General features: G+C 39.4%; 1 protein-coding gene across 3 annotated transcripts in view; it reads right to left on the minus strand.

Moving 5' to 3' along the window:
- The window catches only part of ATRNL1 (attractin like 1), a 505,113-nt gene that overhangs the window by 338,435 nt on the left and 140,130 nt on the right, over positions 1–26,548 (minus strand). For all 3 annotated transcript variants that reach the window (XM_033149571.1, XM_033149570.1, XM_033149569.1), the window contains 2 exons: positions 23,043–23,180; positions 8,459–8,552 (listed from right to left, as the gene is read on the minus strand). In XM_033149571.1, coding sequence (XP_033005462.1) covers positions 8,459–8,552; positions 23,043–23,180 — 232 coding nt within the window. The remainder of the gene's footprint in view (positions 1–8,458; positions 8,553–23,042; positions 23,181–26,548) is intronic.

Consider the following 26,548-nt stretch of genomic DNA (forward strand, 5'->3'; position numbering starts at 1 on the left):
TAGTACCAATTAAGAATTTCTCAAATAAATATCAGCACACAAGTGCAAAACTAAAGGAAATCAGAAAAACATAACAAAGAAAGGTTTGTTTTTGCCCATTTTGTATTTGTCAAAAAGTGAAACCCTTTCCTTATCACTGCCTAATTACTACAGGCCCGTTATGTAATGGCTTTCTTATACATTTGAAGAGCACCAGAGCAAGTGGCATTAATGATAGCTGGCAACAAGATGGAAATGTAACATAAAAGGCTACTCTGTCTTCAAGCAGAAAGATGAACACTATAGCTATAACATTCTTTATTCACACTTCACACTACAGCCTAAAAGAGAGGAAAAAACGGGTAATGAAAATAGCCGTAGGTTGATGCACACTGCATCCATTAGAGGCCATAAAAAGAAAGCTACTCCAAGAACTTGCTAATAAACACATCCTTTCACCAATACCAATCCAACTTAGTGTTTCTTTATTAGTTCCTTTTGTTCCACTTTCCGAATACGAATGTCAGGTACTGGAAGGACTCTGACCAGTGTCTATCAGAGGCAAGAGGCCAGGGGATTGACCTCGGAGAGAAGGTCAGTGATTTATATGGTTTGGTGCCACCCGTAAGGCAGAAGCGGTTGTGTGTGTGTTTGTGTGGAATGGTCAGAGCCATCTGAGTCAGAGATGAATGTGTAGGATGTGTCATAGGAAAAGGATGTACAGGTGAGGGACACACCAGTTTAATTCCTTCCCTTCCCTTCCCTGCCCTTCCCTACCCCACTGAATCCTAGAACCAGGAGGGGCAATGGCTTCCATGTAGGAGAAGCCTCAAGCTCCACACACACACCTTGTCAAATGACGGTACATAAAATGGTTAGGAGGCAACTGCTCCTCAGGGGACAGACCAGAGGACAGCTGCCTAGAGGCTATAAGTGTGTGTACATATGTATCTAGGGCACCATGGCAGTTCATGTGTTTGTGTGTTTGTCAATACAGAATTAAGCCCTTGGCTGGGGGTGCCTAGGAAAAATGATAGAACAGACTTGAGAGAAGGAATACCAGCTGTCCTTCTGTTTGTGTGTGTGCATGTGCCAGAACATACAAGCAATTATTAAAATCAGTTTTCCAAGCAATTTTAAAATCACAAGCAGGATAATTTACCTGCTTCCCAATAATTAGAGAGCAAAATAATAGACATTCCTCTAGTTTTGTATTTTTTAAATATCTGACTTAATATAGCTGCATTTTAAAATAAAAAGGATTGTATTCAACTAAACTTTACCCAGAGTAAACCCACAGAAATTAATGGACCAAACTTAGTTATGTTCCAAAGAAAGAAAGAAAGCTCAGAGTCTAGGGCATCTGCCCAGGGCACTACTTCATATATATGGGTTCAAGGCCCTGCACTCTGACCTGCTATTCCTGCCTTATACCAAGTTAGACTAGACCGCTGGGTCCATCTTGCCTAACACTGCCTCTCCATAGTTTCAGGTACAGATTTACATCAGACCCTTTACATTGCCTACTCATACCCAAACAAGTGGAAGCTTTGCTCTAGAATTTTATAATTTCCTACTGGGGCTACTAACCCACGAGGCATATTTGTAGTTTATATAGGCACTTGGCAGAGGTCTAACTTTTCATGTCACCACTATAGATTACTTCAATCAAATTATGTTTACAGTAATATTTCATTTTTTCTAACTACTTCCAATTGTTAGAAAAATAGTTTTCTAAGAAGACATTCCCCCCTTAATTTAGAACAATCTGCCAGCTCAACAAATGGCCTTATTGAAAACCTATTTATACAACATATTGATTAACTATGAAATAACAGGGTAACTATAATGTCAGAAAAGTTTTAAATACAGTCCACAGTTCACTGAATCACATTTTTTCACAGGAACAGATAAAAACAACAAATCCAAGCCAAATGACAGACTCTTTTAAAAAAATAAGAGAGTATGTTTTCTGTCCTTATTTAAAGAGAAACAGCTATTAGGAAACGTGTTATTGATCCAGTATTTCATTGGGAACCAAAAAATAATAATAAATAAATAAATGACATACCACTATGCACTGGAGCACACAAGCAGTGAAAACCTTATAACAGGCTTCATTTACCTCTGATCCCATCGATCTACATCATCCACATTCAGCAAAAGTGCCCATAGAAAAAGAAACCTACAATTTTCCATGGCTAAGCCATGTCTGCACTTACACAAAATAGTCTGTGTTTTAAAGTATTTCTGATTGTTTATGGATTTTATAATACCATTTGCATGGAAGTCCCAATACTGTTGTTTTTGACATTAGTTGAAAACTTTCCTTTTTTTCTAATTCATGAATTAGTTCATTTTATTTTTGTAGTTTTTAATTTTTGTTGGTTTCATGTTTTTAGCATTGTTTTCTTATTTGTATTGCATTTTATGTTCTATTTTGCACACCACTTTAGTATTGTTTTGTGTAGAACAGTTTATAAATTCTGAAATAAAGTGCATTTTGTTTTCTTCTTTTTGCTGTAGTTATATTGAGCATCCTACAATGTATGCTGCATAGACCATGAGAATGCATAAAGAACAAGTTGATAAGGAAGTCACAGGACAATGTAGAACCAACGTAAGAAATTCAACATAGCACTTTCTGGCACCTTAAGCTCTGAGTGCCCTGTTGAGAAATGTGGAATATAGATAAAGATAAATAGATAAATATCCAATCTCTTCCTTCTGCATAAAATGCACTTCACATCTTCCTAGTTCCCTATTTACTTTCTAACTCATCCAAATTCCCCTCTTCCCCACTGATCCTGTCATCTCTTTCACATCCATTGGGACTCAGCCAAAACATGGGACCACTCTGACTGAGCATGGTTTGCACACACTCCCAAACCAAACCATTTTCAGCAATTTACATATTTGCAAAAATGCTTGTGCTTTCTGCAGAGTGTGTGCACAGGAACATTTCCCCTTTCTTAAAGCAACTGGGGATACCTTACTATAGTAAGCCACAAGGAAACTGTAACAATCCTGGCTGACAAATGCTCTACAGCAAACAATTACAAATTGGGCATAGGAGCAGAGAAAGACACTGAGAACCACCTTAAACAAAAATGATGTAAGCTTCTGGGGACATTTTGTACCCCCAGATGTGCTACTTTTTGCACCAAATATCCACAGCAAAACATTTAGCATGGTCCTACACCTCACTTGCTCTAATTGGCCTGCCTTTACCATTCTTCAATCCCTCTATATGCCACTTGCTTTTATTTCAAAACACTTTCCCATTTCTATCTCCCTTGCCTTTTTTTGCAGAATAACACTTATACTACTATTAGGTCAAGTGAGGTGATGACTTCAGGCAGCAAATGCAGGAGAGCTGTGCAGGCAGCTCCTTTGCTGCTCCTTCTAGGTCTCCAGTATTCCAACATGTTTTGTTCATGTGTAAGCTGTATATGTGAGCAGCATGCTTGAATAGGGCTAGCGACTTCACATGATCAACCCGAATCATGTTAAATTGTTCAGAAATGTTGTAACTCCCACATGGAGGCTGCATTTTGCTTAACCATGATTTGTTTTAATGTCTAAACCTGAGCCTGTCCAGAGAAGATAATTGTTTGCGACAATGAGAACCAGGATCTGATACCACAGTTTGACAGATCATTGACAGCCCACACAAGATCCACACGCTGAGTGCTGTGGGGACAGGCATGAACACATGAATGCTGAGCAGATGTGAAACAAAAGTAGACAAGTCCTATAAATCAAGGTTTGCTTGTTAAGTATCTCAGAGCTCAAACCACAGCACAGCTTCTTAGCTATGGTTAGCATAAGACACGGTTGGAATGTCACAAGGCAGAAGCAGTGTTCAGCATCATCCATAGGGCATTTGTCATGTTCAGGCAATAGTGTCATTGGTGTCAAAGGATACTGTGTACTAGCAGATGAGCTCAGAAATCCAATAGGATTAAGCAATATGCCTTGTTACCGGTAATTTAGACAGCTCTTATATGACAAATCACAGTACAGTAATTAAAAACATTATTTAACATTATTACTCTTAACTCTTAATTTTATTTCTTTTTTTAAAACTAGAAATGAAAAACCAGTCACATCTGAAAGGAATGCATTCAAATCTTGAAAGGGATGAGCATATTTTTCTCCCTCTAGACTTCTGCAGCCTCTTCCAGTTTAAAATAATTTGTTTCATACAGCCTCTCTGATTTTTAAAAAGTATCTCTTCATAGGGCACAATATTCACTGCACACTGTGAACAGTTAGAGAGGGAGGGGTGGGAGGAGCAATGTTCTGCCCTGCAGCTATGACTTTGTAATCAATACAATTCTTGACAGGAATATAAATCTAACTTACACAGTGAACAGCTAAAGTTTGAAATTTTCATGGAAATCCTTACTTTAGTAATCACAGATTTATAGGCTTGCTGCTGAGATTGCACAATGTCCTGCCCAACAACTGGGAAACAATTTATATTCTTAGTTACAGTTTACCAGTATTTGAGCATGTATTGTATATAGTTCATGGTCCAAACAGCAGTAGTGCAGAACATAACAAATATAACATTAACTAACATTGAAAATGACTGCTAGTGCTTTCATAATTTTGAACATCATTTTGTATGTGATGTGCCTTTAGAAAAAATACACACACATTAATATTCTCATTTGAATTATCAACACATAACATACATAGTTTAATCTATTGACTGCCCTGATTTTAACAAATTAAGGTTGCAATCATATGTGCACTTGCTTGGAAGCATTCTTGACTGTGATAGTACAGGTGGATATTGGGGCAGTATGGGGGAGAAGAGAGAGGAAGAGCACAAAGAAAGGATCAAGCTCTGTAACAAACACTAAACCTTACCACCGTATTTCCTAAGTAGTGTTAATTAAAATTCTAATTAAAAGAAATAGTTGTAGTCTCCAGCTGCTGTTAAAAAAACAAGTAAATTTTTCTGAACAGAGAACAATAATGCAGCTCTCCTGATTAATTTTATACAAGTGTGTCTTGCACAGATGAAAAAATTGCTTCTAACAGCTGTATGGGACAAATTAAGTAGGATGAGCTCTTCCAACTTGGACACGATGGCTGTAGCTGCAGAACAGGACTGTTGGGACTTTAGTACTCAAGTTCAGAAGGGCTAAGCGTATTACAAGGTGAGCCAAACTCCCCTCTGTATTGGGCTTGACCTGCAACCAGCCCATAAAAAATGTACTAAGCAGCTTCTTACTGCTATGTCCACATTAGATATTTGGCACTGCCCTTGTAACATTCCAGGCACAAAAGCCTACAGGAGGTGTGTTTTGCATCAATCCTGATGACCTTACTAAAATGTTAGGATTAATAAAACTACTTCGTCTCTTGATGGTGCTGTACATCTAAGGAACACCTTAACCCAAGAGTAATTTAGTACTGGAGGTGTATATGATCCAGCTTCATTAATGTGTAACCCCCCCAAAATTTGATCCCCTCCAAAATGATGCCAAAGTTTGGTGCTCATTTGGTGCTGTGAACCCTGCATTTTGTACCACCACCCCAAACTGAGTAATTAACACAGCAAGCCAGGGTTACAACTACCTTCATGTAGGCTAGCTACATATGCATTCCAGTCATGACAAAGAAGTAACATTTCTAGATACCCCCCAAACCTTTCAATGTTCTAATGAAGCCATTGCATTATGAGACATCATCACCACCAGACAATGAGCAACAGGGGAGTTCAGTTGGGTTGCTCTGTGCACATTTCCCCACACACATCATGTCTTAGCTATTGCAAGCTGTCTTAAGCATGTATAGGCTGCAAAAAAATATTGATGAAGAAAGGGGCTGAGAAAACCATAGGAATCCCAATTACAAATTCCAATTGTAGCAACAGTTAGCTTCTCCTAAATTATTAATAAATAGCATATAGAACTTTTCCTATTGATAAGGAAAAGCAGAACCTCGACCAGGAACTTTCTATCTTCTACCCAAAATACACAAACCAGGAAATCCAGGACGCCCCATCATCTCAGGTATTGGCACCATTACAGTGGGGGTTTCCGGTTATATGGACTCTGTTCTGAAACCATATGCCATCAGTGCTCCCAGCTACGTACGTGACACCACAGATTTTCTGAGAAAAATACAATCTTTGAATAACCTTCCTAACAATACTATTCTAGTCACTATGGATGTGGAATCTCTGTATACCAACATCCCACACAACGATGGTTTACAAGCTATAAGGAACACCATTTCAGATAAAACCACAGCAGACTTTGCTACGAAACTCTGTCATTTTGTCCTTACCCACAACAACTTCAAATTTGGTGAGGACCTGTTCCTTCAGATCAACGGCACAGCAATGGGCACCCGCATGGCCCCACAGTATGCCAACATCTTCATGGCAGATTTAGAACAACGTTTCCTAAACTCCTACCCACTCAAACCTCTCTTGTACCTGCGTTACATTGATGATATTTTTATTATCTGGACACATGGTCAACAGACCCTGGACACCTTCCACAAGACATTCAATGACTTTCACCCCACCATCAACCTAACTATGAACCAATCTATGGAAGAAATACACTTTTTGGACACTACTATAAAAATACAGGATGGACACATAGACACCACCTTATACCGTAAACCAACTGACCGACAAACATATCTACATGCTTCTAGCTACCATCCCAAACATACCAAACAATCCATTGTATATAGCCAGGCCCTACGTTACAGCCGCATCTGTTCCAACTCTACAGACAGAGACTCTCACCTAAGAGATCTACAGCAAACCTTTTTAGAACTAAAATATCCACCTGATGAAGTTAAACAACAGATCGACAGAGCCAGACTGATACCCAGAGAGAACTTGCTGCAAGACAGACCCAAAAAAGAAAATAACAGAACACCACTAGTCATCACATACAGCTCCCAAGTTAAAACAGTACAACGCATCATCAGAGATCTACAACCTCTCCTAGACAATGACAGTTCTCTTTCTCAAGCTCTGGGAGGAAGACCCTTCATCGCATACAAACAGCCACCCAATCTCAAACAGCTCCTCACCCACAATAATACAAAAACAGGACTCAACATGGACACTGGTACCAGAGCCTGCAATAAACCCAGATGCCAACTTTGCTGCCACATAAACCCGGATAACACCATTACTGGTCCCAACAACATCAAACACACCATCTCAGGACTATTTAATTGCTCATCTTCCAACATTGTGTATGCAATCAAATGCCAACAGTGCCCTTCAGCTCTCTATATTGGACAAACAGGCCAAACCCTACGCCAAAGGATAAATGGACATAAATCTGATATCAGGAATCACAAGACAGAGAAACCAGTAGGAGAACACTTCAATCTCCCAGGACATTCTATAAAAGATCTCAAAGTAGCTGTCTTAATACAAAGAAATTTCAGAAATAGACTGGAAAGAGAAGTGGCTGAATTGCAACTAATCACCAAACTTAAAACCATGGAGAAACCTGGTTTGAACAAAGACATTGGATTCTTATCTCATTATACATAACAAAGCCATCTTTAGCCATCTCACCCCTTGCATTTCCCTGCAAGACTAACTGCAGCCGTTTAGAGTCGTCAACAGGTTTTCCACACTTATCAGCCTATCACCCATTCCCACCACCCTTCTGAGTAATACCCCTCCCCACTCCCCCACTATATTTAAGGATCTGGTGACTTCTGTTTCAGTGTATCTGAAGAAGTGTGCATGCACACGAAAGCTCATACCAGGAACAAACTCAGTTGGTCTCTAAGGTGCTACTAGAAAGAATTTTCGATTTTGTTTTTCCTATTGATAAGTAACACAGGAATTATGTATTTCAATAAGTCTTTGAAGAAGCCCCAATGTAATACGGAAGTTTCAAAGACCATTAGTTACATCTCTCTTGCTTAATGAAGTAACAAAATTATGAGATTCAGTGCAAAGTGTTGTGCATTATTGGATTTATTTGAGCTTTTACAGTATGGCATTAAGAAATAAAGCACTTCAGATATAAGCACCTGGTAACAATGATTTCATTTACTGATTTCATTTACTAGCAAAAGACAGCAAACTCATTTCAGTATCTTATTATGGGGGGGGGGGGATCTGAAGAATTACCAACCTGTTCCCAAAATAAAATATCTGAATGTTTTATAGAGAATAATTTATATAATGGAACAATTGATTTGGATTCCACATCCAAATAAAATGCAGTCTACAGCCAACTTTTCCAAGTGGATTATTTTACATATATCTAATACTTGAAATAGCTCATTACTATTTGCAATGTTCTTTTTAAAAAGGGAACATTATTTCTCTAAAACAAAAACAGTTATCGGAAGGGCTGAAAAAAAATAGTGAAATCTCTTTATGGATCAACGTCCCACCAAAAAATTGCTGACAAGTGAATTTTAAATATACATTTAAATGACTGAGAGTTTGATTACTTGTACTCACAGTTGACATTGATCTCCTTTGATCCCTTTAGTTGTGCAGAAACATTTTCCTGTTTGCATGTGACAAATATTTGCATGTCCACTGCATGTGCAAGCTATAAAAAACAAAGAGGAAACTGCTGAAGTCTCTCATTCCAGTGTAGCTTAGTATACAGAATAGCATACTTTGATAATTATTTAATATATTAGCTAGAGGTAATGGTAAGACTAATTTTCTGACTATTAATACATTTGATAAAATTAGAAATTCAGTAGCGGGAACTTAGCAAGGAATTCACAGAGATTTGGAACTGCAGTATTTGCCATCTTGCACTCTGCTTTGTGTCATGTTGTTTTAATATTTTCTTGTCTTTGGTGCTTATTGACCAAAGAAATGAACTGTACACAGAATTATAGGTATTTAAAAAAACAAAAATTGATACCGGCTATTGTGGATTGTATCTGAGCCCCAGATATGAAAATATCCCCACAATGTGGCACTCTGAGTAACCCTCTATCACCTCTCCCCATATATATAACATTATAAATCTTGTTAGCAATCACCAAATTGAAAGATGGATCCAATGAAAACAGGGGTACATGTACTGTCGGCAGCACTCACACATTTCCCTCATAAGGTGCTCCAGAATATAGCTCCATTCTTTTTCTTTTTGTATGTGTACATAGTGGGGAGAGAATATGTGCAATTTGGTAATTTTATAAAAAGTAATCCACCATATACTATCCTAGAACACATGTGGAATTTGAAAAAAGCAAGACATATCAAAGGTTCCCCCCCCCCAAAATTCTTTTCAACACTTGCATCATTCCAAATATATATCCCTAGAAACAAAGCAAATCACGAAGAACCAATGGAGTCAAAGCACTAACCAAAGGATTGGTGTGGCACATATGCCAATGAGGAGGAAATAAATGTCCTCAATTGATGTTGAGGAACTAGTTTTTATCACTGTGAGCAATTATGGTTTCAGAACTTATCTAAATTTTGACTTCAATTATCTGTGTAACACCAATTATGAGGTACTTTCCACCGTGCAAATTTATGAAGGAACTCAGGGCAATGATATTTGTCAATGTTGAGTATGTTGCTAAATCACTGGCAGAGCCCGCTTGCATGGAAGTGTGCAAGGTTTGACGAGAACAGGTAATGACAGAGAATATATCAGATGAAAAGAACCATCTCCTTGTAATGCAATATTAGTATTATTACTAGATACTAGCGCATTATGCATGATCTGAAAATCCATCAGCAGCATGAGCTTCTCTCTAATAAGGTATGCTTCCTCATACCTGTATATTGAGTTCAAATATCAATCATAAACTGAAAGAGATTTTTGATGAATGATGATGAGGCCATCTTTCAAAGCATGCACCAAATTTCTATATTAGATAGAGCAGAAACACATACTAAGCAAGACTGACCAAATATAACTTTTTTCCCCATTAGCCATGCATACCCTTCCAGAGTAGTATATCATATTACTCCTCGTACAGTTATGACCACTGAGGCAGACCCTGCACCTTTTCCCCTGATTTGAGGTCAATACTGGGGAACCAAGCCTAAGAACTACACATGCTTGTGGTAGCATGTGTAGTTCTTAAAGGTAAAGGGACCCCTGACCATTAGGTCCAGTTGTGGACAACTCTGGGGTTGCAGCGGTAATCTCACTTTATTGTCCGAGGGAGCCAATGTACAGCTTCCGGGTCATGTGGCCAGCATGACTAAGCCGCTTCTGGAGAACCAGAGCAGCGCACGGAAACGCCGTTTACGTTCCTGCCGGAGCGGTACCTATTTATCTACTTGGACTTCGTGCTTTCGAACTGCTAGGTTGGCAGGAGCAAGGACCCAAGAAACGGGAGCTCACCCCGTTGCAGGGATTTGAACCGCCAACCTTCTGATCGGCAAGCCCTAGGCTCTAGTTCTTAGGCTTGGCTTAAAATATTGTCCCACCTTCCCAGAAATATTGTCTCTTGGCTATATAACTCAGCCCCAGAACTGATGCAGTGTGCCTTTATTTAATATAGCCATCCCCCCTTTTTTAAAAACTGGCACTTTGAAAAAGATTTATTTCACAACAAGAATTGTAAAAAGTGGTCTGTCAGGAGTTGAAAGTCTTTAAAGAATCAGTAAATGATATATGGACAGGCTGCTTGGACGAGTGAAACCAACCACCTGTCTCCTTGATCCTTGCCCATCCTGGCTTATAAAAGCTAGCCGGGAGGGGCTGGTCGATGGGCTGCGCGGGGTGGTGAATGCTTCCCTCTGTGAGGGAGCCTTCCCAGCCCCGCTGAAAGAGGCGGTCATTAAACCGCTTCTTAAAAAAACATCTTTAGACCCGGCCAATATGGCCAACTATCGCCCAGTCTCAAATCTACCATTCTTGGGCAAGGTGATTGAGAGGGTGGTTGCTGAACAACTCCAGGCACGCCTGGAAGAAGCGGACCATTTGGATCCCTTCCAATCGGGATTCAGGCCTCACCATGGGACTGAAACCGCCTTGGTCGCGCTGGTCGATGATCTCCGGCGGGCTAGGGACAAAGGTGAGAGCTGTTTCCTAGTTCTGCTGGATCTCTCAGCGGCCTTTGACACCATCGACCATAACATCCTTCTAGACCGGCTAGAGGGGTTGGGAGCTGGAGGCACTGTTATACAGTGGTTCCGCTCCTTCCTCCTGGGCCGTGTTCAGAAAGTGGTGGTGGGGGATGAGTGTTCAGACCCCTGGGCTCTCACTTGTGGGGTGCCTCAGGGTTCTGTCCTCTCCCCTATGCTTTTTAATATCTATATGAAGCCGCTGGGAGAGATCATCAGGGGGTTTGGGCTGGGTGTTCATCAGTATGCGGATGATACCCAGCTCTACCTCTCTTTCAAATCAGAACCAGTGAAGGCCGTGAAGGTCCTGTGTGAGTGCCTGGAGGCGGTTGGAGGATGGATGGCGGCTAACAGATTGAGGTTGAATCCTGACAAGACAGAAGTACTGTTCTTGGGGGACAGGAGGAGGGCAGGTGTGGAGGATTCCCTGGTCCTGAATGGGGTAACTGTGCCCCTGAAGGACCAGGTGCGCAGCCTGGGAGTCATTTTGGACTCACAGCTGTCCATGGAAGCGCAGGTTAATTCTGTATCCAGGGCAGCTGTCTACCAGCTCCACCTGGTACGCAGGCTGAGACCCTACCTGCCCGCGGACTGTCTCACCAAAGTGGTGCATGCTCTGGTTATCTCCCGCTTGGACTACTGCAATGCGCTCTATGTGGGGCTGCCTTTGAAGGTGACCCGGAAACTGCAATTAATCCAAAATGCGGCAGCTAGACTGGTGACTGGGAGTGGCCGCCGAGACCACATAACACCGGTCCTGAGAGATCTGCATTGGCTCCCAGTACGTTTCCGAGCACAATTCAAAGTGTTGGTGCTGACCTTTAAAGCCCTAAACGGCCTCGGTCCTGTATACCTGAAGGAGCGTCTCCACCCCCATCATTCAGCCCGGACACTGAGATCCAGCGCCGAGGGCCTTCTGTCTGTTCCCTCACTGCGAGAAGCAAAACTACAGGGAACCAGGCAGAGGGCCTTCTCGGTAGTGGCGCCCGCCCTGTGGAACGCCCTCCCATCACAGGTCAGGGAAATAAACAACTACCTGACATTCAGAAAAAACCTGAAGGCAGCCCTTTTTAGGGAAGTTTTTAATGTTTGATATTGTTGTATTTGGTTTCTGTTGGAAGCCGCCCAGAGTGGCTGGGGAAATCCAGCCAGATGGGCGGGGTACAAATAATAAATATTATTATTATTATTATTATTATTATTATTATTGAGGCTGGATAGCTCAGTCAGTAGAGCATGAGACTCTTAATCTCAGGGCCATAGGTTCGAGCCCCGTGTTGGGTGAAAGGTTCCTGCATTGCAGGGGGTTGGACTATATTACCCTTGTGGTCCTCTCCAACTCTACAATTCTATGATTCTATTTTTCTATGAATTCAGTAGAAGTCACAGGCTTTTCAGGATGGTAAAATGGTAAGTGTACAGTTTAGATTTACTTCAGTCATTTAAACTAATCAGAGATGTCACAGTTAGATTTCAACAACTTGTGGGTTCTGAAACAGGCCAGTACTTTCTGCCAGGCCAGGCTAGTACTAACCTGCCTATTGTTCTTGAGATTCCCAACCTTGAGGCTCCTCTATCAGACTTACTTAGTATAACAGACCTGGGACCAGCGCACACTCACTTTCTAACTGGTTTGGGATTATTCTCTCACTAGAAGATATTTCCCCTTCCTACTGAATTGGGACTTAAGTAGAGTGTTCCCTCACAACTCCACTTCTCCTCTCCCAAAATTCAGCTTCCTAGTTGTTGCGTGTCTGTATACTCTTTAAAGACAATAACTGCTGTCCTTTAAGTTAACCCCCAGTTCAGAGACTGCCTTCTCTGGCTAAAATTCTCTCTCAGGACAGATTTTACACAGCTCAGAGGTTATATTGTTATTGAGCTGAATTCCAGGAACCAATTTTTTCCTTTCCCTCTCAAAGTGCTGTCTCCACCCACTTCTGGCTACCTATACCTACAGCCAATCAGAGTGAAGCTCTAGCTCAGCATACTGAGAGCTATATCTCTCTGGTTGTCAGGCAGCAGAGGAACCCCCCCCCCCGGCCGCCCATGGCTGGCAAGTTGCCAGGAATGCATAAGACAAGGAAAAGTCCTTACCATCTGCTTTTTATTCAATATTTGCAGAGAGAGGCTTGGTAATGCAGCCTCTTGGAATAATGGTGTTGTCCCAAGTAAATCTCCACCCCCTTTCTCTCCCACTTCCTCATTCGTCAACAGCACCACCCCCTCTACAGTTGCTGATTAGGGCCATCTGTCTTTGAGCTCTTTGCTCTCCTACTTTTAAAGCTCGCCTGGTTCTTGGAGATGGTGGGTCTGGAATGCTTTCTAATGATAACATGCCAGCCAGCGGCTCCAGCTTTGCCTCCTCCTCCTCTCCCATTATTTCCCAACTATTCCCCTCATCTTCCTCTGAGCTGCGACCTCCCTCAAACCCCTGTTGTAATTCCAAACTTCTTCTCTGGAAGGGTCAGGCTCGGGAGGCGGTCTCCACCATTCCACCAGTCCCTGACACTGGTGAAATTCTGCCTATATTGCACAATCAAACTCTGCTTCCGTCACAACTGTGCACACAATATTTGCTACTCAAATGTACTAGCCATGGGCATACAAAATTCTTACAAGGTCCAGGAAGTTAACTTGTTTAAAAACCAAAAACCAAATACTGTAACTGCCGTCTCTTTATTCAGGGTACCTTTTAAGCTATTAAAAAACCATTTAATTGGATAACTTAGAAATAAAATGATGCCTGCTGGATCAGACCAAAGGTCTATCTAGACAAGTATCCTATTTCTCACAGTAGCCAACCAAATGCCTTCTAGTAGCCCGCATACAAGACATGATGGCAATAGCCCTATAGTCCTGTCATTCCATACAAATACCAGTGTATTTACAGGTAGAGTGCCTCTCATGACACAAAATTAGGAATGGCAGCAGGAGGCAGAAAATTTGCACCCTGAACTCTGCTCACTTATCTCTCTGCCCTCCACTCAGCTTCACAGAACCACCCCCAACCCTCCTCTCCTGATGGTCATTAATTTATCTAATGATTTGTACTTCCAGCTAAATGAATCTAAAAGGCCAATGAACAAAACGTTTCTTCAGCTGCAGCACACAAGCTGGCACTAAGGAGGGAGAGGCAGATGGTGAGGGAAGAGGAAAAGGGATATTTGCAGGACTTGTAAAAACTGAGGAAATAATGACTGAAGTGAAAGAAGAGAACGGGATTAATTCCAACGATCACAAATGAGTTGTAGCAAGCCTGAGGCTTGCAGGTTCCCTCCTCCTCCAAGAGATTAGAAGCAGCTAGTTTTTAATTTGTGACAAAACCATCATTTGCCGTTTTGTCCCATAATTTGGAATTGAAACAGCACCTAGCTGTGATCCTGGTTGACACAATTTATAACTAGCTGCATTAGGATGAAGCTGCTAACTATGATTTGTCACAACTTAGAAGTTCAGTATTGACTACACTGACTGGCAACAGCTCTCCAGGGTTTCAAATGGGGTACCATCCTAGTCCTACCTGGAGATGCCAAGGATTGAATCTGGGAACTTTTGCATACAAAGCAGGTGTTCTACCACTGAGCTATGGCCTTTATCAAGCAGAGGGCTGAAAGTCCCATTGCGCAAATGGAAATCCTTGCACTGATGGGACACGGTAGTTAAATGCCGCCCTCTACATTGCAAAATAATTATTTGTTGCAGCTCCAGTTGGCAGCTGTATTGCTTCCAGTTATATAAATAAACAGATTCCACAATAGTTTAAATTGCTAATAAAATGACACATATTTACAGGGTAAGTCTAACACTAAATAGTGTAAAATCCTCTTCAGATGCCATCAATATAAATATTCCTGTTAACGTAAAAATGCAGGAGCAGCAATGGCATGTTTTTATAGCACATTTAGTGAGAAACATACACTACACTTCATTATGTTTGCAAGTATGTGTTTCTTTTTTCCACTTGTCTGCCCTTGACAAATGCACAAGAAATTACAAGCTTTTAATATAAGCAATGTGTACTGTTTAATTTACCACAACCTAAAGCTTAAATGCTTGTTTTTATAGTAAATGATTAAAAGACAGTCAGATAGCTAAAGAACCTCAAATTGTAGAACAGCTATTTGCAATTACACTGAACTAGTAAACATACTGAATGATTTTCATTGTAAGGGTAGTGATTATTGTCTTCTATTCCTGCACTGAAAGCTGGGCAACATGGACTACCTACTTACATAAAATTAAGTTTGGGGGCACTATCATGGATTATAGCCATCAGTCAAGCACCACAAAGCTTCAGTACTCATCTTCTAACCTGGACTTTGGCTGAGCCACATAACATTTGGCCAAGAATTTGGGAAGGAAGACCACCCATATTTAAGATTATGGTAATCAATAACTGATGTGACCGATATGGCGGGTAGATCTCAGGTGATATCAAACCATCCCTATTGACTATTGGTTCTGAAATAAAATCACATTTTACTTTTTTTAAGGTTCAGGAACAGCTTATGATTTTCACATGGCAAGTGTTTAATCACAGCCTCTCTTCCCCCCCCCCCTCTCTCTCGTGGTATTGATTTGCTTTTGTTTAAAAAACTGGAAAGTGGGCATTTCAATTATCCTCCATACATTTTGTGTGAAACATCTGAAAAATAACTTGGTGATGTAACTAAGAGACAATTCATAAATTTTTATAATCTAATCAGTTAAATATTACAACATAAGAAGGAAAAAGAATGGGGAACAAATGATTCCCCCCCCCCTACATCTTTCCTGTAATATTTGCCTCAAGTGCTGAACTCAAAGTTATCTTTGCTACTTTTATTCTGATTTTTTTTTAAATGTAGGCACAGCCTGATTTGCCACATGCATTCAAGCACATAAAAGATGCCAACACTATTTCCTCCTCCCCCAACACAAGAAAAGATTATGTGCTTGTGTCCTAATAAAATTTAAGTGTGGAAAATACCCTTTTGTCTCTGCTGACTTAACAAATCCATATTACTCCAAACAACCTTCATATATCACTGCATTAATTCCAGAGGATGTGTTTTTAGTATATAATCATATCAATGAGAACATCCTAGTGATTGATAATATATCATTGTATTCCTTCTTTTCAAGGAATAAACATACGTCTGCCATTACCAATTTCATAAAGCATACCAAGATGACCGTTTCAAAATTGTAAGGTTCCATGTAAGGTTCAAAACAGAGTGTCATGTTAGGTGAAATGTTTCCATCAAAATTGCACTTAAAAGTATATCAGAGGACTGGAAGCAGGTGTTGTACTTGAAAACCTTTATGAAATTTATGAAACACTGAAATAATTTATATATATGCTCAATGAACTATGGGTTATTAAGATGACAGTTATATCTGAACTGGCTCTGCATCACATTTGACCACTCTATTCCTCCTTCTGAACAAGCATCTGCTTAATATGTTATTACTAGCTCACTGTAAAAGTAACATTTGTGTATACACACAAATTTTCATTACACCAATAAAAAAAATTCAGACAAATATTGGTCACTGCACAAAATAATCCTTTAAAAGCAGCAACTTAGGTACCAGCACATTCATTCATTCATTCATTCATTCATGAAAGCAGTGTAGAAATGTCTTTGAGGCAGCAAGAAATTTTAATGCTATTTAGGGCAAATAAATATGTGCATACTGTTGTATGCAATATGGAGATTGTAAGAAGAAAATAAAGGTTCTTTGAAGACAATATAATTTACTAAAGAAAATCCATGCAGTAAAATTACCACCCATATAAAACTTATTTAATAATAGGCCTGTGGTGTGATTGTTTCTTGTTTGCTGGCTCAGCATAAAAAATGTAGTTCCTTATGCTGACAACAGAATAACCACAAACATTTTCATGAAGTACACATTTAAAGCAATTTAATTTAAAATGCAGTGGTTGCTTTCGCCATTATTTCAAGTACTGCTGAAAAGGAATTTCCGTTTCAAAATGAGTTCACTACACAGGTTATTTGTTTACCTTGGATTATTACACAAAAAGGGGTGTACATGAGTAATTTTTAAATGCATTTGTGAATAATTTCAATGTGTCTCTCTCAAGAAACATTAATAAAATGTATGCCATTTATATTAGCATATTACACTGATTTACAGTATTAACATTCAGGGCAATACTGAACCAAACTAATGCAAACTGGAACATTCTAATGTTCATGGGCACTACTGAAAGATGATAAAGGGATGTCTGGAAAGTTTAAAGGTATAACAAGCTACTGCACATTGTAGATAGTCTTGTTATAAATATAAAGGGTAGCCATTTACCTCCAAAGTCAACAAACAGCACTTTATACGTAAAGTATATTGCAATCCTGATAATCACCCACTGTCATTAAGAAAATGACAAACTAGAGTTGTCATCAAACTCTGTAAATGAGATTCTAGAATTTGAACAATCCCAGCTGAAACGAAACATCTATAGGAATTCTAATGAAAGTGTTAAAAACGCAGAGATCGCTTACATTACTCACAAGAGCTTGCACATTACTCTGTTGATGTTCAATTTTGACTTAAGTGAAATTGGAGGTGGATTTATAGGGTTTTGCCCAGGCAAATGTTTCTGTAACATTTATGAAAAAAGTTAGAAGTGTTTATGCTGGAATTAGCACAATTTTTGAGGTGTTACACCTCTAATAAAACACTCACGAGGGAGTTCACAAATACTTCCATTTTTTACAAATGGAAAACACTGAGTATTATGCCTAGGAAGTTTATTGGCCCCCAGGAAGTTTATTGTTATTTGTGCATACTCTCCCAGACAGCCCTAGGGCCATGCTAATGTTGCATGCACATTTGTCAGCTTTCCAGATCAGAAAATGGTATTAAAAACAGAGAAACAGGGGCTTGAATCAAACCTTAAAATAGTCAATTGCTAGAGAATATTATTGTCTTAAACAAATAGGGAATGTAACATTGAAAATTAAACTAAAAGCATATCAAAAGATAAATCTTTCTTAGGGTAAACTAAACTAAATGTCATTCAATGAAGAGATATACTGTACTCCTATGCATGACTGATCATACCATCTGAAAATTAATGAACTCTTGACACTAAAAGTTCACAATTTTCATGGCTTATGCTTCATGCGTCAAAAATTACTGTACTCTCCCAGTACCATATGGTGAATATTAACACAGAGAAAATCAAATTAAACTTTTGGAAGAACCTTAGTTCTTTCTGATATCACATTCTTTGTTCAATCTATATTATTCAGTATGAAAAATGTGTTGTACACATAGAAAAATGGAGTTTGAGGGTGAGGGGTGAGAAAACATTGTTCCAGGACATTTAATGCACAATTAATATGGGACACAGTCTTGGCTTATGAAAACCCCTAGCCAATACAATTTAATGAGTCTCCTTCACAACATTCTATGAAAAGGAGTTTGATCTTGCACACTGCTAAACCCAATGAGAACTGGCAGTACAGAGCATATATTTGGCAGAAACTCCATGCATTCCTTCTATCCCTCTGTGAGTAAGTGTTTTGAATATTTATTGTGCCTAGTGAAGAGTTATTTTAATTCAAAAGCTAGCAGCCTCTTTAAGACCACTGGTTAGTCTAATAAGAGATCACATTTTTATATCTACTCCTAAGTTACCAATAAAGCTACCAGCACATAGATACCCTTTCCTTCGAGTTTTGTTAGAATAGTGACTCCTCCAAAGATGCCTGGAGCATTAGCTAAAGCAGGACTCTGAGAGGGGAGAATATTGGGGGGGGGGGTATTGCTGTACTCTGAACCATCATTTAAAAATAAAAATAAAACTTCCGACTATTGTAAAGGATTGGTTGTAGAAATAAGGTGAATAATATCTATTTTGCTTCTTGTCCTCTCTCTTGAGTGTCAGTAAGACCTTGTGCTTACCTATGGATTCAACCAGAATGTCCTTAAGGAACTTCCTCCTGAAGAGCTTACCACTTGTAAAGAGCAATGGAGAGGTTGGCATGAGTTGGGGAGTCTGCATACCAGTGTCTAAGTCATTGTGTGTGTCTAGCTACTACATTAGCCACAAGGGCACAATAACAAAAATTTACAATGTAAATATAAATAATAAGGAACATGAAGTGTAGTTGGATCTAGAGATGCATGAGTGAAATAAATTCTGCAGTGGTGTTGTTCCATTAATTAACCACTAGTGGAAACCACTGTGCATGACCTTGGCAAGAGACTCTGAATTTCATTTCTCTTTGGTCATGCAATAATTTTGTGCTGTCAGCAAAATCCCTGCATGCAAAAAAAGACTTCCACTCATGGAAGCATGCCTCTGACTGCAAAAGAACAAGTCAAGAAACCAACTCTAAAAAAAGTCTGCTATGCCAAGAAATTTTGTACCAGAGAGAAAAATAGATAAGGATAAACAGAAAATTCCAAGCAAACATAATATTTCATTGCCACAACCAAGAATACCCAGTAGTTTGTAGGAAGGCTTGATCACTAACATCAAATGCAACCTGTTATAAGATTACCATTAATCCTTTGGAAACTATCAAATGAGCATGAAAAAGATAAAAGGATGATACATAAATCAAGCTGCTGGATCTCTTCTGTACCAATTGAAGTAATAAGTAGTCATCAATTACAGAGCCTCTGAGTTCACCGTGTTCTTGGGATAAGTTGCTGAGTTAGCACGAAATGCACACCACTTAAAGGAAGTTGAGCCAGAACTGTTTCAGATAGTGCAATATAAGTGTTAACAAGTATTATTTTTACCACAGAAGGAAGTCTTTGTTACAGAGAACCTCAAATGAACTTATTTTCAGAAATTGTTAACAAGGCACGCATCCACATTAGATGCTACAATTCTCTTAAAAATCAAAATTGTTAGCAAGATGCTTTAGTTACAAGTTGCTAATCAGAATTGTAATTAAGAAACAAAAGGGCTTTAATTTGTTTTGGTCCTACATCACTGCAAGGTGGTAACACTAGAATTAAAGAAAATGAAACTGATGGAGAATAAAGGTGAAAACAGAATCCTTTTATTCTTGAGTTTCTTTCATTTTGAAATTATTTCATTTAGATGGGGGTACAAAATACAGTATTCCCTAAAGCAGACATCAAGAGAATAATGTTAATTAAACCAATCAAACTCTCTCACATGTTGCTTTTCTTTCCATCCCACATCTCTTACTATGCTTCACTTGCTATGCATTGTCATGCTACTTTTTCATCTCCCTGTGCATGAAAATGCACACATTTAGCTCAAAAGTAGTGTACATTCACATACATCTTAACCAAAATAAGAGCAGGAACTTCCTTGAAAATGGGGGAATATGAGAGAAGAATGAATAAAATGTCTTTTGAATGTTTTACTTGAGTGTTGAAAACTTTTATTTGGAAGGCGGGTTAAAAGCAAGGAATAGTCTTATTATAACAGCAACAATTTTTCTTCTCAGTCTTGCCATAATACGCAAACATACTGAATCTCTTTTTAGACATTCAAACTGGGTACAATGAACAAGTAAAGGTAAAGGGACCCCTGACCGTTAGGTCCAGTCACAGACAACTCTGGGGTTGTGGCGCTCATCTCGCTTTACTGGCTGAGGGAGCTGGTATACAGCTTCCGGGTTATGTGGCCAGCATGACTAAGCCACTTCTGGTGAACCAGAGCAGCGCACGGAAACACCGTTTACCTTCCCGCCGGAGCGGTACCTATTTATCTACTTGCACTTTGACGTGTTCTCAAACTGCTAGGTTGGCAGGAGCAGGGACCGAGCAATGGCAGCTCACCCCATCGTGGGGATTCGAACCACCGACCTTCTGATCGGCAAGCCCTAGGCCCTGTTGTTTAACCCACAGCGCCACCCGCGTAAGTAAGGGAAGGTAAAAAGGTAAAGGACCCCTGGACGGTTAAGTCCAGTCAAAGGCAACTGTGGGGTGCGGCACTCATCTCACTTCAGGCCAAGGGGGCCGGCATTTGTCCACAGACAGCTTTCCAGGTCATGTGGCCTACATGACTAAACCCATCTAGCACAATGGAACAGCATGAAGCCAGAGCACACAGAAATGCCGTTTACCAATGAACAAGTAGAGTGGGTGTGGCACCATGAAAGCAGGCTCTATTTCAACCTACACATTATTTTTAAACTCATATTGATACATTCATTTCCTATGAGAGGGAAACCTATATTCAAACCTATTTGCAGTCATTATATTGAAAAGTAGACTATAAATCCCTGAAATAATATTGTATTTATTCTATAAATATAAAATGTGCAAGTGTCCAAAGCTATGTATTTTTTTTAATAATGTAACTATCATTTCTATTTCCAACCATAATTTCTAGTTATATTAAGTAGCCAGTTCAGAATTCATGTGTCCTGGGAACTCTCAGATAGCATGTAGCTAGAACTCCAGAAAATAGTAGTAAAATTTATAATTTCATAGGGCTCATAAATTGATTTTAGTCATTTTTACATTAATCATTCAGTAAAGGTGACAGTATGCTTATTTAGTTAGATAGCTAATGCTTCCCTGAAGAATAAAAGCTGCTTTAATACATCACTTTGCCATTCAGCAACTACTGAGAGCAAAAGAACATTTTGTCAACTTCAGGAAATAAGAAAACTATTAAGAATTATTTAAAGCTTCATAAAACACCAAGAAAATGTGCAACTGTCAATAAGGGTAGCCATAAATCTTTCACTTGAATATTCTCACAATGTATTTAGTTTTAGCTTATCAAATGTGCATGTCCACATAACCAGTGTTACATTTTAAATTGCGAAAAGGCCAGGAGAGTCCATTAACAAATTAACACCTTCAATGATTCAGTGATTAAAGGGTCCTGTAAATTAACAGATCGACATAACTGCCACATACGAAATATGTCAGTTAAAATTCTGTGCATTTTCAATGGATTCAAGATCTAGCCTTGCATGAGTATTTTGAACATTCCATTATAAATGCAGAAGTGTGTGTGATTCTGCACATCCTCTTACAATGGTCAGATGAGAAGACTGCATTCGTTTTCAAGGTTATGCAAGGAAGTTTCACTGTAATCTGAAACTGAGCAAGTGAAGAAGGAACACCACTTGATAAGATCTAGTAATTGGCTCATCCCACTGAAAAGGACATCAGAATGGTACCTGGAATATACCTGAAGCTTCTGTATATCTTTACACCGTAATTCAGAATTGACCATTAAACAAGCCAGTTTCATAGCCCATGATTTGAAGTTGGTTTGTTTAGAAACAAACCTAGCTGATAAGTCCTAGCTGCTAGGATTCCTGGTTCAGGCATAACATTAAGCTAAGATTCTTTGCAACTGAAAGTAAACTTAACAGAAGTCCTGCTCTCAGCCACAAAAGAAGAGAAGGGGAGCAAGTAGCATGGGAGTTGAGCACTTTCCTCCGGCTCATGGAGGCTCATCCACACTGTGCTAATCATGTGCCCACTGCCTCTGGAGCTTGTGATTTTATTTATCATCAAGTCTAAATATGCCTAAGACATGTTCTCCATGTTTTCATGCTAACTCACTCAGCCAACCTGTTGACACAATAGTGCAACAGCTCCATATAAAAAAGTTCAGCAAACTGCAGCTCAGAGAGAGATGGGAACTGGGGACATCTATTCCTTGCAATTCAAAAAAAAGCTTACACAGCAACAATCCAAAGGTTCTTTGTGAGAGAACATGACAGGTGCATAGAGAGAAGTAGAACCTCTGTCCCATCAAATGTCCTAGCCAATTAGCAGAGTTTGTTTTTACTTTGTACTAACTTCTGCAGTGCAGCAAAATGGAAAATTCAGTATGAAAGTGGAGATATTTTATAATTTGGTATAAATGGAATTCATTAGTATAGCAGCTAAAGTAACACACTTATGGATTACTCCCTAAATGTCAGGTTTAATGTTTAGTATTTTTTCTAAATCCATCAAACTATGAAACATTTTCCTCATATTCAATTATGAAAATACTGGAAACAGTTTTAAAGGCACTTACCTGTACACTGCCCACCGTTTGTTGGATCTCCATAATATCCTGGCATACATGTTTCGCACTGTTTTCCTGTAGTTAGGTTTTTGCACTGATCACAAACATTACCATTAACACAGGTGCTATGTCCATTGCACTGGCAAGCTGCAATTAAAAAAAAAAGACATAACTAGTTTTTAGCAGAGAATGAAAAAAAAAGAACAAAATAGTAATTCTATCAGGAGAGGGAATAAATGTGTCTCCGTTAATTCTCATTGACCTCTCAGTGGCTTTCGCTACAATCAACTATGGTATCCTTCTGGAGCGGCTGTCCAGGTTAGGGGTGGGTGGCACCGTTCTGCAGTAGTTCCGGTCCTACTTGGATGGATGTTTCCAGACAGTGTTGCTTCGAGTGTTCTTCAGCCCCATGCAGCCTTCAATATTGAGTTTCTCAAGGTTTTATTTTATATCCCATATTGTTTAGCATCTACATGAAACTGCTAAGTGCCGTTATCCAGAGGTTTGCAGTATGTTGTCGGCAATATGCTGATGACGCACAGATCTACTTCTCCTTTACATTTGCAGGTGAGGCAGTGGATATGCTGGGCCATTGTCTTGCCTAGGTAATGGACTAGATAAGAGCCAACAAACTTAAGCTCAATCTAAGACTGAGGCACTGTTAGTGGATGGTTCCCTAGACTGAATGGATGGGAGATTGCTTGCTTTTGATATAGTTACACTTCCTCTGAAAAAGTGGGTACACAGATTGGGGGTACTTCTGGATCCCTTGCTGTCACTTGAGGCTCAGGCGGTCTCAGTAGTGTGGAGTACCTTCCATCTGCTTTGGCCAGTGGCCCAGCTACATGGCTATCTGGACGGGGACAGACAAACTACTGTTGTCTATGCTCTGGTAACCTCTAGGTTAGATCACTGCAATGTGTTATACATAGAGATGCCTCTGAAGACAGTTCAGAAACTTCAATAGTGCAGAATTCAGTGGCCAAGTTGCTCACCAGGACAAGATGGTTTGAGCCTGACTGCACTGGCTGCCAATTGGTTTCTGGGCCCATTACAAAGTGCTGGTTTTGACCTATAAAGCTTTAAATGGCTCAGGACCACAATACCTTAAGAACCGTCTCTCTCCATTTGAACTTACCCAGACCCTGAGATCATCCTCTGAGGCCCTTCTTCATGTGCCTCCTCCACCAGAGATCTGGAAGGTAGCAACATGAGAACAGGCCTTTTCTGCAGTGGCTTCCCATTTGTGGGATGCTTGGCTGGCACCTGCATTATACACCTTTAGTCACCAAGTGAAAACATTCCTATTCAACAAGGCCTTTGGCCAATGCCCTTTTAAATGTTTTTTTTTTTTGGGGGGGGGGGTTATTGATTTCTTTTTGTTCTTGCTTTTATTTTGTAGTTTTTGTTTTTAATATTGAAATATTGAGATCTACAGACCAGGGACAGTATGCAAATTAAACAAAATAATAATAATTTCTCACAAAAAATGATAACAGAATATTGTGCTTAGTGCTTTAGAAGTAATGGAAGGTTTTAGTGAAATTAACAATTTGAAACTACTGGTAGCTAGCAGAGGACTATAAAGAAAATACTGCAAGTGATGTCATTGCTTGCAGTTCATTTATTGAATAAAATTACCAGTTAATGAATAAAAGAATAAAGCAATTTTTCCTGCACCCCTTGGAAGAATGAAGCACAAGACTCCAGGAGTTGGTCCAGTCTGATGTCAGAAAGCAAGGATAGAGTGTAGGCTTGGCTATTTATAATGTTTCTCACACACTCTGCTGTATAGTTTTCAGTGCTGCTGCCACCACCCCAAGTGACCACTGCTTCAGTTTTAGTCTTAGTTTAACCTCTTTGTCGTGTCTAGGATTTTTATTCCATTTTACCATATACTGTAAAGCATTCTCTACAGCACCATTAATCAAGTGTCCAACTTCATACTGCTTAATCCAAGAGTGTCATGCAAGGAGAGAAAGCACAGCTCTGATTCTAGAACCTTCAATAATACACTTGAATACACTTCATTTTTCCATTCAGTTACAGGAACCATATACTGAAGTACTAATGTACTCCACTGCACAATTCTGATGAAAACAGTTTCTCCCTGCTGTTTTTACATTGGCCACACTAGACAGCAGCTATGTGTTAAATGAGTGAACAGAAAAAGTTTTCTTCCCACAATCCAATGCCTTAAGTGCCTTTTTCACTACACTGCATGTTTCACCTATTAAACAGATTATGCTTCAATGCATGTATAATAATCAGAGGTTAATAAGGGATTAGTCTCATTCGTTTTTTATGAGCAGATGTTACATTCTTTTCTTCACGGAGCACTGCTAAATTGTTTTGATTAGGCATCCATTGTTTCTCTGTTATTGAATTATTTCTTGTAACACAGATTAGCTAAAGATTGCTGTGTAATTTAATAAACCTGATGATGGTCTCAAATTTAGGAATAGTTAACATCACTTACTAGCTTTGATATTTATCTGGTCTGTTACAAACCTCAGTGCTAAATTAAACCAACTGATCAGCAATCAATTCATTATTTGGAATAGTATTACTAGGACTATGCTGTATGTTCATGAGAGTGTACCAGGGCTAAAGAGAAAAAAGAAAAAGACAGCCTTCATCAGGATGCCCAAGATCGTCCCTAGACACCAACCACACAATGCACAAAAGCATGCCTTTGTGTCTCTTTGCTGCTCCACTTGGCATTAGTGCTTTAGTGTCTTTCTTCCTATTTTTTAAAAACCCTACTTGCTGCCTATATCATGTCCAACAGCCAAGATTGTATGATGACCATGCAACTCCATCGAGTCTATTAGGTCTGGATATTTGAATTGTCTTGTGATGTCAACCTAGAGGCAAGAAACATTGTATTGCCACTGTGTTCTGAATGGGTGTCAGGGAAGAGCATGGCTGTTATTTTGTGAGCACTACGGTTTGCAGACAGTTCCTTTAAAGTTACCTAACACTGGGGACATTTTTCACAAGACAAAAATGTTCATGAAAAGTGCCTCTCTCATCTCAGCTCTGCCCTCATTGTCCGAAGTTACTAATATAGTCTTTGTGCTTCTATAAGTTAGCAAGAGAGCATGCAGAGAGGGGCAAACATGTAGCTTGAGATCCAGACAGTTGCGACCTGTAACTGTGTTCAAGGGAAATTATTAAACCCAACTTGTTCACATAAGCCTTTGAAAAATGACTATAAAAATATAGTGGTTTTGATTCATTTTTATTTTGTGTTTTTGTGTTCTGCATATCTCACTGGGTGCTTGAATAAGGAGTTAGATTTATAAAATTCTAAAAATAAAATAAATATCAATTAAAGATAGGGATAAAAGCCTATATTGAGTCCTCATTTCTTCCTTGCAGCAGAACAGCAAATCTCTTCAGGATTTCAACTGCACTGAAATTTGGTTTTTAAAACTTACTGGTGAAATGAGAAGAAATTGCAAGCCCATGATGCTTAATCACTTGAGTCAGGAGTGGTGTTGACTGTAAAT

This window comes from Lacerta agilis, chromosome 5, assembly GCF_009819535.1.
Source record: "Lacerta agilis isolate rLacAgi1 chromosome 5, rLacAgi1.pri, whole genome shotgun sequence".
Taxonomy (NCBI): Eukaryota; Metazoa; Chordata; class Lepidosauria; order Squamata; family Lacertidae; genus Lacerta; species Lacerta agilis.